Here is a 17033-nt window from a genome sequence, read left to right on the forward strand (position 1 = left end):
AAGGCACTGGTTCTTCGCTCAGACAGGGTGAAGAGGCCAAACATCCTGAACATTTCAATCCACAATGCTTGTGTTGCTCTCGATTGTTATAACCATGGTCACATTTCTCACAGTAATAACCGTATCCCAGGAATCCAGTGATACTGGTAATGGTATCGAAATGGTCATCGTGATGATAGACATGAATGTATTTTCCGTCCTTAAAGTCTTGGCCTCGAAACAACAGAGACCCGCGCATTTCTTGAGGGTGCACTTTCAAGGTGTAGCGTGGAGCTAGGGCATCTTGCAATTTTTGCATCTCAGGAATGCCACAGGGTGTGTCTTTGGACAGTCCGGCTTGTTGCAACAGGAGTTCTGCTTCATTTCGTTGTTTGGCTCGATCGCATCGTTGAATAGTTTTCCAGGTTCTTTTCCATTCTACCGTGTCGTTCTTGTTGGCATAGGTTCGTCCCACCACGATGGCACGGGCTAAACACATCTGGTCTTGAGGGTTGTTAATTCGGACGAGACTCTTTTTGGTGTTGCGAAGGTCGTCCACCAATAACATCTTTTTGCATCCAGTTCCTTGAGGAGGAGAGACGTGGGCCATTTTCAGTGTGGCTTTACCATCGGTGATGTCAAACTGGTCATTAGATTGTTGTACGTGTTGAATCTTGTCCATGACTTTGGAAGGGGTCAGTTCTGCGGGTCTGCTAAACTCGATCCAAACAGGGGATTTCAAACCGTCGTGATCTATCGATAGTGTCAAGCGATCGTCTTCTTTGGCTTGACATTGTCGCTTGAGTGCGGTGAGCAAAGAATCCCACATCTCGGTGATAAACCCTTCTGCTTTCTCCAAGGGTACGTCGGCCTTGAAATCTTTAAACTTCACCGTGTAGGTGTAAGCCGTGGTTCTAAATTTTCTAGAGGAGCGCTTTTCCGTCTCTCGAATGGAATAGTACTTTTCAGGGTTGACTAAGGGTGGTGAACTTGGTTTAGAGGGTTCGGATTCTGGTTCACTCATGTCCTCTTCAAAATCACTGGCATGAATTTGTGCCAAGATTTCAGCCCTGGTACGAGGAGATAGATCACGTTTCTGCCTCTTACTTTCTTCTTCTTCTTCTTTCTTCTCGAATGAATGGGATCGTTTCATCTTGAGTGCAAAACGTCAAATGACTCAAGTTTAAACACCATAGACTAATTTATAGTCTTGGCAAACCAGCGTACATAAAAAGGGTGTGTGTCTTGTCCTTTCACTATTCATTTCACTCTCAAGCCGAGCACAACGATGGAAGAGACTACCCAGATGGAACGTTTCGTCAGAGCTTTGCGAGGGGTCATTAGAAAATTCTCTTCAGACCAGCCGACGGACTACTCTCCTTCCTTTCGAGATAAAAGTCAAGATACTTGCTATATCTGTCAGAAGAAAGAGCATTGGTCTTCAGAGTGTCCAGACCGTCAAAAAAAGAAAAAAAACAGGGGCTAAAAAAGACAAAAGTCAAGATACCTGTTATTATTGTCAAGAAAAAGGACATTGGTCTCCAGATTGCCCAAAAAAGAAACAAGAGGAGTCAGAAGAAAAGAAGGATTCTTCAGAAGAAGAGAGGGATTCTTCGAAAGAAGAGAGGGATTCTTCAGAGGAAGAAGAGGAAGAAAGAAGACAATTCTATTTAAAAGAAGCAAAGAAACAGGAGAAGAAAAGAAGAAGGGAAGAAAATGAGGAAAAAACGGTGAAGAAATTCAAAAAAACAGAGAGACTAAACAAGGAGAAAGAAGAAGTCAATGAACTTTTAATTAAAGTGTTCTGTGGTGAATTGTGAATTGGATTGTAAAAAATGGAGAAAAGAATACATGAATGATATAAGGTAAGTGTCTTTGAGTTTTGATTTTAAAATAAGAAGCTACACTCACGCACTCATACACAGACACGTACTATAAGGGTAAAAATGGGTTGTTTATTTGTTTTTTTTTTGAGTTATTGGCAATTGAAATTGTATTTCTTTTCGAGAAATGTGGGTGGCCCTGAAAAGGGCCTTTTTATTTTGGTGTAGGGGTGAGTTTAACCAATCAACTTTAACTGCCTTAAGCCTTTGCCACGGCCAAGGCCTACTTCTGATGATTGGGTTGAAATCACTAAGGGTGGTACGACAGGCTTAGTCACAGGGTTGGCGTGTTTAGCTCGGGAAGGTCGTATTCTCTTCGGTCGTGATAAAGAAGTCTGATACATTTGTTTCAGACTTCTTAACTCCGCTAAAATGTCCAACAGTACCGTAGCCGTTTGATTTTCACCCTCTTGTTTCTTTGCTGCTACTTCTTCTTGCTGTTGTTGCTGTTGTTTTTTTCTTACCTCTTCTTGTTGCTGTTGCTGTTGCTGTAGGAGAAAAGCTTGTTCCGCTTCCTTTTGTCGTTGCATAAATTTCTCCAATTCTTCTTTCTGTCTCTGTCTAAAATTCTCCACTTGCGGTAATGAAGATGGTAACGATGGTTCCGGAACAAATTCTTGCGAGGTAAGAAAATCCACAAAATCCCAATGTACCTCTTCTGAAAGTAAGTCCGGGTTCCCTTGGGCAGTCTCCCCTGCTGGTGCACCCCAATGGATCGTTTTCTGAGTTTCCGTCATGTTGAATCACTGTCGCATAGATTGACTGCACACAAGCGCTAGCAAATCTATATAGACTACGTGACGTCACAGACTGCTCTCTTCGGATTGGATGCGGGCTGACTGAATTTTGTAACGCGTGTTTGGATTGGTGAATGAACTCAATCCGTTTCAATCCTACCTGTACCTATAAATAAGCGCAGTTCAGTGCAATCACTCACTCAGCTATTCTCGTAGCCGCAAGATGTGGACTGACGTTGAATCTTCCACCTTCGTGTCTTCAATGATGTTCAGGACGGACATGCTCATGTATGTCCGATCCAAGTGGACCGTTGTCCACAGGACCACCAGCAGTTTGTGGATACGAAGAGTCTACATAGAGAGACAAGGTTGCCTCAAGAGGACTCTGATGTATGGCCCTGCTGTAAGACGCAGCTTGAGGACAAGAAGATGCCACAGATGCCTTTTATGTTAAGGGCATATTAACATAAATCCAAAGGCCCTTTTCAGGGCCCCCATATTTCTCGAAAAGAGATAGCCTTTCCATTGCCTACCCCTTTTTTTAAATTTAAATTTAAATTTAAAAAAAAAAATCCCAAAAGCCCAAACTCTATTCCCCATGTTAATTTCCCCTTGTCGCTAGACAGACCCACCCTGTTTAAATTCCTTTGACGCTATACAGTCCCCTATTCCCATGTTAATTTCCCCTTGTCGCTAGACAGACCCACACTATAGTTCCATGTTAAATTCCCCTTGTCGCTAGAGTGACCCACGATTTATTCCCATGTTAATTTCCCTTGTCGCTAATCTGACCCACGATTTTTCTCCATGTTAAATTTCCCTTGTCGCTAATCTGTCCCAGGGGGGTCTGTAATGCTAATTCCCATTGTCGCTAATGTATCCCCCTTTACTACTATAGTATATTATTCATATATGTATTGTTATACATATTTAATTTGTATTATTTGTTGGCTATTCTTAATGATTATATTTTATGTTCATCTGTATTGTGTAACATATTTTGTCCAAATTCAAGGCAATGGCGTATCTGACCAGTGAAACTTAATTTGCAAACATAATACATGGCAAATATTTCTCTATCATTGTGGAATAAATATTTAGAACGTTATTAGTAGTAAACATGTTCATTTCAATCTGAGTAGAATATAGTCTTGATTCTGACCATAGAAACTTCCAGAGTTGAAATTGCCAGTTAGGTGACGGAATATTTTCAGAGAATGGTAATTGCAACCTAGGTTAATAATATTGTTTGCATCGGGATTATTCATTCTTGCTTAATATTTGAAGCAGAATAAATCTTATTGGTGCGTTCAGATTTTAATGTGGGTGGAATTATTTATTCAAATTATTATTCACTGGAATTACAAAGTGCTCAATAATATTCCTAGACTAAAACATTAATTTGGAATTATATTGAATTCAGAAAAGAACATTTTTGGATTATATTACTGCTACATCCCATCGAATGACTTTTAGCACAGTGACACACCCCAGGCCACTGGCACATTAGCACACTGGAGACTATGCACAAATAGAACAACCAGTTTTTTTTCAGTTCTAGATAAATCAAACAGTCGCGTGTTTAAGAGCAAAAGTTGATACACACCATGGTCTTTAATGAGAATCTTTTTAAGCAGATTTGAATAAAGATTATTAAAAAGCATTTCTCTGAACTTGTATTTCACTTCATATATAGAACGAACATTTATTATTTCAGTAGTCGGAATACTGTACAAGTGTGTACACTTCTTATATTAGATTTCCACCAGAAAATCAAATGGGCGCTCTCACAGCCGTCTTCAAAGGATTTAAGTTTTTTCAGTCTAGCTATTTTCAGCCAATAAAGTAATCTGTGAAATGGTTGTTGTTTATGTGTGACCTCCTAACTTTTCAAGTGCCGATATGATCTTCTCTTGTATAAACTACTCCTAGGATATTAATGGGATCTAAGTTGGGCTGTTTACTGTTTATACAGACTACATGCTTGGGATATATATATATATGGTGGTGAAAACAATGAAATCTCTCTCTCACTGCTATTTAATTTGTTTCTCGTAAGATTACTGAAAATAGTGATCTCAAAACATGGCTGTGTTGGGGGGAGAGCATTGTTAGTAAAAATAGTAATGCTTTTAGAGCAACATGTCATGTTGCAACACCAAATATGGAGGACTGACCTACAGACACATGTATCTGAGCATGAATGTCTAAACAAAAAAAGAAAAGGACGATGTCTCATATGTTGGATATGACCCAGTTATCAATTTATGATAATGTTCCCCTCTTTTCAGTCCTCCATGTTTTGGTGAAGGGAATATTTAGCTTGCACTGGGGACTTAGCATTCCAGAAAAGGGAAACAATGCAAAAGTACCAGATAATATGTTAAAAGTTTGACTCAAGTCAGCAGTGTGTATTTTAACACTCAAGTAAGCAGTGTGCATCTTCACACTCAAGTCAGCAGCATGCACTTTAGCACTCAAGTCAGCAGTGTGTATTTTAAGACCCAAGTCAGCAGTGTGTATTGTAACACTCATGTAAGCAGTATGCATTTTAACAAGCAAGTAAGCATGGTGCACTTTAACAGTCAAGTCGGCAGTGTGCATCTTAGCACTTAAGGTAACATTGTGCATCTTAACACTTAAGCCAGCATTATGCATTTTAGCACTCGTCAGTAGTGTGCATTTTAAAACTTAAGTCAGCAGTAAGCATTGTAACACTCAAGTATGCAGTATGCATTTTAACACTCAAGTCAGTGGTGTGCAATTTAACACTCAAATCAGCAGTGTGGATCTTAACACTTACGTCAGCAGTATGCATTTAGCACTCAAGTAAGCAGTTTGGATTTTAACACTCAAGTCAGCCGTGTGTATTTTAACACTCAAGTAAGCAGTGTTCATCTTAGCACTCAAGTCAGCAGTATGCACTTTAACACTCGAGTCAGCAGTATGCATTTTAACACTCGTCAGCTTATGTATTTTAGCACTCACTCAAGTCAGCAGTGTGCATCTTAGCACTCAAGTCAGCTTATGTATTTTAACACTCAAGTCATCAGTGTGCATCTTAACACTCAAGTCGGCAGTGTGCATCTTCGTACTCAAGTCAGCAGTATGCATTTTAACACTCAAGTCAGCAGTGTGTATCTTAGCACTCAAGTCTTAAACACTCAAGTCAGCGGTGTGCATCTTAGCACTCAAGTCAGCAGTGTGTATCTTAGCACTCAAGTCTTAAACACTCAAGTCAGCAGTGTGCATCTTAGCACTCAAGTCAGCAGTGTGCATCTTAGTACTCAAGTCATCAGTGTGCACTTTAACACTCAAGTCAGCAGTATGCACTTTAACACTCAAGTCAGCAGTATGCACTTTAACACTCAAGTCAGCAGTATGCATTTAACATTCAAGTCAGGAGTCTGTATCTTAGCATTCAAGTCAGCAGTATGAACTTTAGCACTCAAGTTAGCAGTGTGCATTTTAACACTCAAGTCAGCAGTGTGCACCTTAACACTCAAGGCAGCAGTGTGCATATTAAAACTCATGCGGAAACCTTTCTTTAAATTTACTTTGTAACACATAAAGCGTGGACTGCTAATGAAATGGATGGATAAGGAAGTAAAATAAGTCATTCGAGTCTGGAATTTTAATGGTAAAAACTTTATTCTTTAACTTAATATATTTTCATAAAATAAAAGACATACACAAGTTAAATTTTTGGTATCTCCTAAGTGCAGTATTTCCTTTCAGAAATATTTACAAAAGCCACAAATTAAATCACAGTCATACTGAGTAAATAACAATTCAAATGTAAGAAGGCAATATTTATGCAGTTTTGTTTAAGACACAATAAACTGTAGTAGCCTATTAAAGGACAGTTAATATGACTGGATGAACTTTGCATGAGATAACTGCAATTTTTGGCACAATATAAGGAGATGAACCTTTTTAACACTGCTAAATTGTGGATACTTGGCTAAAATACAAGACCTACAGTAGTTCAAGGATGATCTAATTACGTTCACAAATTATTCAGCTGCAAATTAATCCTTTATACTTAAATACAATCCTACAGACATGCGAAACAATCTAGAAGATAGTGTGCCCATCTGATATTCTAGTAAGTTCAACTCTGCCTGTCAACAAATTGACAGTCATACATCTCTTTTCTATCTTCATTTCTTCCAAACTACGTCCAGATATTTGGTACAATTCTCTGGAGTAAATCCAAATGAGAAATAAGACATCTCAGGCCAACAGCCAAATGGAACAAAAGTTGCCCAAAAAGAACATTAGCCCATTGGCCAAATGGAACAGCAGTTGCCCAAAACAAGACACATTAGCCCACTGGCCAAAAATCTGGATCAGTCAAATGCTTTCTGAAGAAATTTTCCTCCATTGCTGCTGACTGCATATGTAAAAAAAAAATTTGAGAACTGGTATAAATCTTCATACCTGAATAATTTCTTTCAAATTTTATCAATGTTTGTGAAGCAGTCTTTTACAAGAAGTCTTTTTATTTTTGGTAACAACAGCCAAATTTTGATAGCAAATCATTTATACATACTAAAAATTCTTCCATGCCAGAATTTTCCTGTAATATTTAGTCAAATTTTTTTAATGGAAAATTGGTTTAGTTTGTATAAATTTTAAAAGTTCTTATTATCATAATAGTTTCTGTAAATATTTCATAAAGTTCTGACAAGCAGTTTCTGAGAAGAGAAGTTGTTTAAAGTTTGTATATATTTCTAGTAAAGTTGGCCATATTTGATCATAGATTGTAATTATATTTAAATTTTTAAATTTATTTATGCTTTCTGTGAAGACTTGTGAACCAGGATGCTCTGTGCCTAGTTTGATTAAAACTGGTCAGATGATTAATTTTTTTTTAGGAACATCAGACATTTTTCAAAGTTGATAACTATCATTTGTAAAAGTTAAAAGGTCATCATGCCAGGATACTTGATATCAAATTTGATCAGTGATTTGGAGAAGTTATTTACATGTCGCTATACTTTTAGCAATTATAACCATTTTAGACGGTGGATCTGCATAATTTAAAGAAAATCTGAAAGCCAATTACACCAGATTATTCTCTGCCAAATTTTGCTCCAGTGATTTTTGAGAAGAATTTTAAAATAGCAGTTGCTGATAGTGCACAATGGAAGACACAGGACAGTACCACAAGCTCACTTGGCCTTATGACCAGCTGAGTCAAAAGAACAAATGTATTCATCACTGACAAATTGCAGAGGGGAGCAAAATCTGAGCATTGGAGAAACATGTCGGTAACAACATCACTACATCTTGAGCACTAACAAGATTTTCAAGGTGAACGTTGTGGTGGCCATCTTTTGTCAAAAGATTGGAACTATTTTCATTCGAGACAAACTAGACATCGTCATAAATCTTTTGATGAAAACATTATGTCAATATGACCATCCATTCAGGCTGAGCAGAGATGACACAATTTTCAAGAAGGCCATCATAACAGCCATACTGGACATAAGATTGGCACTATTTTCATTTTGACCAGCTAGACATCAAAAGAAGTCTTTTGGAGAAAAATCCATGTCAATATGGCCATCCCTTCAGGTGGAGTAGTGATTACATGATTTTAAACATGGACACCATGGTGGCCATATTGAATCTCAGATCAGCACCATTTTGATTTGATTTTGGATCAATCAAACACCATAAAAAGTGTAGACAAGCTTGTGTTGACAAGCCTTTGCATTGACAAGGAGCAGCCATAACAAGGTGTTCAAGATGCCTGTCAGTGGCCATATTAGACGTAAGATCAGCGCCATTTATGACCAACTAGCTACCATAATAAGTCTTTTGGTCAAAACCCAATGCTGATATGTCCATCCACTTAGGTTATATAGTGATTACAGGATTTTCAAGCTGGCTGCCATGGTGGCCATACTAGATATCAGATCATCACTTTCACTTTGGTCCATCTGGACATCATATGAAGTTTTCTGGTGAAAACCTCATGTCTTGTCTTTTCTCTCAGGATGAGTACTGATAACTAGATTTTGGAAATGGCTTCTGCATCTGCCATATTGTATGTCAAAAAACAACATTTTCATTTAGTACAAACAAAACATCATAAGTAATTTTTTTAGTGAAAACTCCATGTTGCTATGACCATCCATTCATCAGGTATTGAGATAACAAGATTGTCAAAATGACTGCTTTGGTGGCTGTCCATTTTCATCAGACCCATCTAGACCATGGGATGAATGTGTGTACAGTTTCAGTGCAACTCTCTTAGTACCAGTAGCTTAAGAGGAATAAATGATAACAAAAGTGTGTAATGGACATATGGACAACTGAAAACAGGCCATTCCATACACATCTGGTATATGACCAGCAGAGCTAATCATACCTGCTAAACACATATTTTGATACACATAAAAAGAATATGAAAATACACACTTCTGTTACTTAGTTTGATGGGAAAAGCTCAAACAACCAAGTCATTTTCACAATAACACTTTCAGAATTACCACTATCACAAAGTCAGAATAATTTAATACCTAATTTTCTTTAGCATATACAATAAATTTGATTGAACTGAGCTTCCTGTCTGTGAAATACAGCAAAATATTCTTAGATTTTAATAAATTTTTGTCAATTTAGTTTTCTTTCCATCTGAATGCAACTTCACAAAAACATCATTTGGATTTAAGTTCAGTTTAACCAAGTGAAGAAGTAAAAAAATTGTGTGATGGTCACCCACAATATTCATTCAAAAAATCTTTTTTTATTAAAACGTTTAACTTACAATTTAAGCTGCAAGTATTTACAAACAGCAGTCAGGTATTTGTTACATCCAGGAATTCAATAAATAACACAGTACATATAAAGAAAATGACTAATACAAATTACATAATCGTAAACTTGTTTTTCCATGAGATATTACAGAGAGTAAGACTGTAATGTTGCCCAAATTTTGCGAGACAAAACTTAAATTAGTGAGATCTCAATGTTTCGTTAATGGAATATGAAGACTCAATACTTTTGTATATGGATGGAGTGAGACTGACATGCCCAAATTCTGTTCAAATGAGTGCGATGTCAAACTGAATATTAAGAAAATCTTGTTCATATATAACAACAAATCTTCACTACTCTGCAATTATCTCATGTTTTTCCCACATTTTGTTAAAACTGACCCATCTAAGAAACAAATCATCCTGAACCATTTGATACCGATCTATACTGGACAGACATTGCAAGATTTAGTGGTTGGTTTGTTTTAATGCTGCTGTTAGTATCATATGTAGTCTCATGCCTTGGAAAGCATGTATTAGTACAAGGCTGTAATTTGTATCATGAATTGTTAATACAAACTTATAACTTGCGTGACAAAAATGTAAATGACAGTCAATGCACATGGCACTATTAGGTAACCCCCACATCTCCCTTGCTATTGTAAACAAGGTACAAAAAGCGAGGGAAAAAATTGTGTTATTTGCTCATCGACCTTTTAAGTGTAATCACTATATTTTAGCTTTGGATTTGGATTATCCATCTTGTAATTTGTTATGCCATTAAATGCAAATCAACCATTCAATCAACTGTGTAATTTATAATACTTTTCTCATACAGAATGAGGTAGAAAGTTTACAAACACATGATTCAAGAGTCACTTTATGTCAACTGGAAAGGAATGAAAAACAAAAATAATTACAAGTGACAAAGACATGTTCAATCAAATAATTTTGAGTTTTGATCAAAAAAGAAAAGAGATGCTAATCTTAAAAACTTTAAATAAAAGGCCAAGACTTGCATAATTTTGAAGTCAGAGTTTATTCCCTCATGATGCACCAAAAATGAATATTCAACAAAAAAGAGAGAGAGAGAGAGAGAGAGATTCCAAACTGATAAAAATAACTCTTTCATTTGTTCATTTCAATGGAAATTTTTAAAACATGTATAACCCAAAAATTAACCTAGGGTAACTCGTTGCATTTACTTGCCTGTGTGAAAGCAGCTTTATTCAATATAATTACACTATTAATAGCACCCATGTCCACTCTGCCCACAAGCTTTCAATAAATTGGTATTGGATATGTCTGGAGAAATATGCAGACTTAAAAATGTGTGATTTTCTTTAACAAGATGTACAGCTGACTATTCAAGTCACCCTGAGATCTAGACTAGAAACAATTCCAATATTCTGCTGGGCAGGAGGGTACTCAGGGAGGGATAAATGGAACTGACTACCATTTACACCAGACAACATGTCCAATCCATTATAGGGCAAGTAGATGGTCATAGAGGGATAAATGGTTCACACAAGACACTGACTACCATTTACACCAGACACCATGTCCAATCCACTGTAGAGCAAGAGGGTGGTCACAGACGGATAAATGGTTCACACAAGACACTGACTACCATTTACACCAAACAGCATGTCCAATCCACTGTAGGGCAAGTAGGTGGTCACAGAGGGATAAATGGTTGACACAAGAAACTGACTACCATATACACCAGACACCATGTCCAATCCACTGTAGGGCAAGCGGGTGGTCAGAGAGGACTAAATGGTTCATACAAGACACTGACTACCATCTGTTGAAATCAGGGACAAAACCATATTTGCTGACCATACAGCCTGCTGAAAGACCAGTCTGTGCAGATAAAAAGATATGGATATGACAATGATTTACTAAGTCATAACATTCAAGATTCAACAGCCTGTGACAAAAGCGATAGTTGCCAGCAATAATCACTGGTCACTGGCTGTTACTGACTCCCAATCACTTCACATACTGCATAGACATCCCGCTGATGCAGTGGAATGATAATTATTGCATCACAGTTCAGCATCTGAAGCAGACTCTACCAGTGAGTCCATCTCACCATCTTCTGAAATCACAAAAAAGATGATTAGTTAAAACATATTAGAAAGTTTGATAGAAATCACTTACTGGCTTACCTCTGTTTAGGACATGTACCATATTTTGTTGAACATAATGCACGTGTTTTGTTACCTAATTTCTTTTTGTCAGGATGGGTTATGTGCTTTATAGAAGACGGACAAAAAACACCTTTTCCAGGACAATCTGACAAAAGCACAATAGCTGTTCTTTGATTGCTTATATTGTTTCATTTCACATCACTGTGCAGTGTTTTGTTTTGTGACTTGACCAGAAATACTAGTACAAAATGATTGGTAACTTGCTGTTCTAAAGTTATACAAAGTATAACACTGTAGTGGAAAAAAATATGACGATTACCATACCAGTACCATAAATGTACAGTATTCCATCACTATGGAGATAATACATTTTTCCTTCATTTATTCATGGTTGAAATGAAATATAATATTTGGAATTCAAGTAGTGCTATTGTCCTCATCAAAGGCACATTATGGAGATATATTTGATTCCACTCTCAGTATTGCACTTTGCATAGTGTTTGGATTTTGAAGGAAAAGAATTTCCCAGGTTTTCCTCACTGTTTATCCTAGTTATTTAAAAAAGACCTTTTACATCTTAGTCATTTTAAAAATAACTTTGATCCCTTTTATTGTGTGTAAGACTGATGAATGCAGTTTGGGTTTTACACTATACAGCTTGGCCTCAGATGTGAACTTCCCAAAAGATTGCTAGCTCCACTTGGTCGTTTTCAATTCCTGGACATCAAAGACAAAAAAAAAAGAGCTGGTAACTTTTTTACTTTTTATATATTTTATATTTCATTTCCTGATCTCTGTCAATAGAGGAAACCTTAAGTACACTATCCAAAATGGCTGTCGGTTGCTGTGCAATGAAAACAGCAAAATTATACAAATTTTGCAATATATTGTATCACATGTATTACACGGCAGAACTAGGTTTTTTCACCCTCATTATGGGTAGAATATCGGGGTGTGCATTTTACATCAATGCATGTTACACCAACAAAAATGTTTTATTGGCACGACGTCGATTTATTCGATTTATTCAGATATCACTAACAGCATGCATGCACTCTGGCATTTTTGTATCAAGCAGCATATCCTATCTGTGGGACAGTGAGCAGAAGTTTAAACTTTGAAATGAGCTATTTCAAACCCCATTATAGATTCCACTTCAATAACAGGGTCTGCATGCAAAGTCAGGATAGATCAAAGTTGTTTCGCAAGTATGAGAGATCTTTGTTGTGTATTGTATCAAGAAACCTATGATTTCTTAGTGTAGCATCAATCATTAACAATATCCCTAAAGAGTTGTTGGTGCTAGCTTCTTTACATTCGAAGACAAAAATATAGATAGAAGCTAGACAGATTGTGAATATAGAGGCTGACAGTGGTGTGACATCATTTGGATGATGCCAGATATAAAGAACATGCCATTTCACCTTGTATATTGTTAACCCTTTACCTCAAAGAGTGTATGGCTTTTTAGCCCTTCAATATACATGTTACAAAGTTTCCCAGTGCAGTGCACTATAAATAGAACACCTGTTACCTATTTGACTCAATACACATAGGCCTGAATGTTAAGCAGTATAGTATATGTTACGTTTAACATCAATTTTAACCATTTCACATTTTTGATTATACATATATTATGTAGAGAAAGATTTAAGAGTAAAATCTGATCGTTATAGCTGTATAATTATTCTTCATGGACAATTTTTTTATGTGCTTTAAAATCTTGAGAGAACTCATTCACTGTCAATTCAGTAAAGCCATGTGACCAAACGCAGCTGCCGTTTCTCAAACTCGAAATTTACAAGTTCTTTCTCTATGTCTACATCATTAAAAAATCAGATGAATTTGAGAATTTATAAAAAAAAAATAATTGCTGCCAACATCAATATCAGAGCCCTTACTTAAGTTATTACAGCTTTCATAGTTGTGATTCTAATCATGAAAACTCACGAAAATACTGAACAAAATCTGCAGCCTCCATTTTAGAGAGTGGAGAATACAACCCAGTTACTTTAAATAGCAGATTTCAACCAGATCTTAAATAGCAACCACGTGATCTGACATAATGGTCATTCAAACCAATGAATGTAGTATCTAATAGCTTTTTTTCCCCTGAATCTGGCGCTACGAAAACCGACTCAAAATGGCGGATGTTTACAGCAGGTATTGAAAGGTGTTTCCTTGAGAATGGTGTAGAGGCATCAAAAGGCGTTTCCATGTGAATTGGGTACAGGCATCCAAAGATACTTCCATGAGAATGGAGTAGAGGTGTCTGGATGTGCATAGATGTTGTAAAAGTTTAAAGTGGAGGGCCATGGAGCTTATGAGATCCTCTTTATACATAAAGACTTCAAGTTTTTTCTGTGCAAAGCCTGCCAGATAAGACATGGGTGAAATATTAGCAGCCATGTCTGTTTGAGACACTTCAGATTTGCTAGATTTTCCTGGGCATGTATGTCATCATGGCGAGCAAATCTCTGACCCATAGCTTGTCCTATAAGACAGGGGAAAAAGATTATCTGCAATCTGTGCCAATCATTTTCTGGATGAACTTCAAAAATCAGAACTGACATGGGGGAAAGCATAAGTGCAGACTCCCTCCCTGTTAAATCAAGATGCATCAACAACCCATGCATTTGGATTCAGGAATGGAGAGGTTGTTGTTGTAGGGTTTAACGCCATTGTTCAGCACAAGATAGGCTATACACGGCGGCCAGTATAATTGGTGGAGGAAGAACCCTGGAAAACCCCGGGAAGAACCACTGACCCATGAGAAGCTACTGGCAGGCTTTCTCACGTACCCACGTTAGCCGAGCCTGAGACTCGAACTCACGCAGACAGAGGTGAGATGGCAGTGATCCGTAACAGTGAGCGCTTTAGACCACTCGGCCACTCGGGGCCCCAGGAATGGAGCGATGAAGGTGGACAGTTTGTTCCATCTTGTCACAACAAGTCTATCATCAGTTTTGAGAATTTCCTTCATTTCTAAGAGGTTGATATGAAGGGTTCTCTCTTATTGAGTCTACTTGCCACTGATCATTTCCAAGTCCAGTGGCAAGAGCCCCCACCTCCCCCTGGACAAACTTGTGTCTGATTATGACCTGTGGTTGTGGGGCTTCCAATGGAATTCCCAATACTAGCCATTCTCTGTTCTGCCAGTGAATCAGAAAATGCCTGATGAGATCTTTATCTGCTGATCTAATGAACAAGAAATTTGATGCCATTGAGAGAGGATGGCCATTTGAAAAGGACACATGCAAAGGTGGCTAAGATTCATGAGATCCACCGCAGCACTGAAGAAGCCATGATCTCTCTGATGCTGGGACAATTCAGTATATGTTGTTTAGAAGGAAGACAGACCTGGTTCATATGGGTGAGGAACTCCATACCCAAATGAATGAAATGTTGGGAAGGAACAAGCACTGACTTGTCCATATTTGCTACCACACTAAATTCTGAATGAGACAGAGAAGATTGTTCATTTCCTGAAGCAAAGCAGTTTCAGTAGGATGTCATCTAGGAACGGTGATGTCCTGGATGAGGATGTCTTGCAGAAAAGAGTGACAGTGGAGTCCAATGTTCAGGTAAGACCCCATGGGTTGAGGTTAATGCCTAAATGTAGGGCATCAATCTGGTACACTGCTCCCTTGCAGGCAAAGTGCAGGTCTTTTCTTGCTGTTGCATGAATGGGAATGAGGAAATATGCATTGGACACTTCCATGCTTATTGTGGATTTGTTGGGCTATACAGACAAACAAACACAACTTGTTTCTGTTTTGAACTAGGGGGCTTTTATGAATATATTAAGACTGCTTAAATCTATAATGGGAGCAATTCACATTGACTTTCATGACCAAGAACAGACTGTAATTAAAGTCAGGGGATGCTGAGTTTTTTAAATACCAATCTTTACTGTGATTTGTCTAGTAATGTCTTTATTTCCTTGTGCAATATATGAGCTTTCATGAGGTTGGTCAGTCTATATCATGAAAGGGATGGATGAAAGGGGAGAAGGCTGGCTGAATGACTGTGGAGTGCCTCTGAAACCAACTGTATCAACTGCTGGTTGTAAGGGAATAAATTGGTTCATGAGCTGTGGAACAGAAGTAGCCTGGCACCCACCAGAGGGTTACCACGAGGCATTAGGGTTTGTAGGTCTAGAAGGAGAAAACCTGTTTTTTTTCTGTCCTGTTCTGCATGTCTGTGAGACGTAGGATTAAATGATCTCTGATTGCTTGCTCTGTCCCTATAAGGTCATCATGTCTAGATTATAACCTCTGTCACATCTCTGACAATTGCAATCCTGTCTCTGAGGCTGCATGTGACATGGGAAAGCTAAGAATGGATTTTGCCCTGATAACTCTAGAAGCAACTATTGTGTGGTCTGTTTTCTAATTTCTTCTACATATACCCCATATATGAGTGGAGACCCAAAAGGGAAGGAGCAAAAAGTCATTAGGTGGTGTGATTTGATTGATGAAGAGCTTAACATACTAGATCTAGGTTAGAGGAAGCTGTTAGGGCCTTGGCCACAGCATGATGGGCTATCCTAATAATGACTTTGCAGATGTGACTGACCGCATCCCATGCGTGATCGTTCTAGGCCTTCTCAGCAATGAGGTACACTGCAAGATAGGCCAAATCCAAAAGAGATGAAACCACATTCCATACAAGTTTTCATGTGGTACTGAAAATGTATCTGTTCACTTTGTAACACAGAGGGGAAAACACATTTGCAGCAATGAAATCTTTGTCAAGGCTAGGCACATCCTTATGATGAGGGTTATTCTGTGAGCAGTATGAATACTGAGAAAAAGTGTCCTGAAGTTGATTTGCAAATAAAAGGCCTTATTATTACCAGGATTGCAGATTTTTTTTCTTATTTTTCTGATAAGCCACTGGCTTTTTAGGCAATCGTCAAAGACTGGAGTAAAATGAATGTCATCTTTGTCCTTATGAATGAAGCCTTGACTTTGCAAGTTATATTTGTAATCAGTGGTGAAGGACATTCCACAGGGGTAGGATATGAAAAATTTCTTGTATGGCTGGTTTTAAACTGAATTAAGTTCTTTCCATGATAGGATCAGAACTATCAGGAGACACTATCATCAGAGTCATTGAGTTTTGGGTCCTCTTCCTCCAGTGGGTGTCTACCCAGGATATGCCATACCATGAGGCAAAGATGATTCCATCTCATCAGCATACATTGCTGAAGATCTCCTGGAAGGCTTGTAGACTAACATTATGGTCCAGCATGGCTCATTGGAGTGGGACAGAAAGCTGGGTTGATATGGTCAGCTGGCTTTGCTGGTTAGCCTGCTGCTCTGAAATGCACTGAACCAGCAATATGGGTGCTGTCGGGTAAGTTATACAGCTGGAAGGACAGCTAACAACAGCCTACTGGCTGGCTAGGTTGTTGTTGTTGTTGTGGGATTTAATGCCATTTTTCAGCACACAGTAGGCTATACATGGCGGCCAGTATTAATGGTGGAGGAAGAACTCAGGAAA

The 17033-nt window shown here is 38.0% G+C and overlaps 1 protein-coding gene and 1 pseudogene across 3 annotated transcripts in view; one reads left to right on the forward strand and one right to left on the reverse strand.

The window, feature by feature from the left end:
* Positions 1–6150, forward strand: part of LOC149792227 (uncharacterized) — a 62816-nt pseudogene extending 56666 nt beyond the window's left edge.
* A 4239-nt stretch (positions 6151–10389) lies between these two features.
* Positions 10390–17033, reverse strand: part of LOC149792228 (calcium-responsive transcription factor-like) — a 51168-nt gene continuing 44524 nt past the window's right edge. For all 3 annotated transcript variants that reach the window (XM_089970765.1, XM_089970764.1, XM_089970763.1), the window contains one exon: positions 10390–11473. In XM_089970765.1, coding sequence (XP_089826891.1) covers positions 11421–11473 — 53 coding nt within the window. In that variant the 3' untranslated portion in view covers positions 10390–11420. The remainder of the gene's footprint in view (positions 11474–17033) is intronic.

The sequence above is a fragment of the Sinohyriopsis cumingii genome, chromosome 9, assembly GCF_028554795.1.
Source record: "Sinohyriopsis cumingii isolate HCF-2022 chromosome 9, ASM2855479v2, whole genome shotgun sequence".
In the NCBI taxonomy this organism is placed as follows: Eukaryota; Metazoa; Mollusca; class Bivalvia; order Unionida; family Unionidae; genus Sinohyriopsis; species Sinohyriopsis cumingii.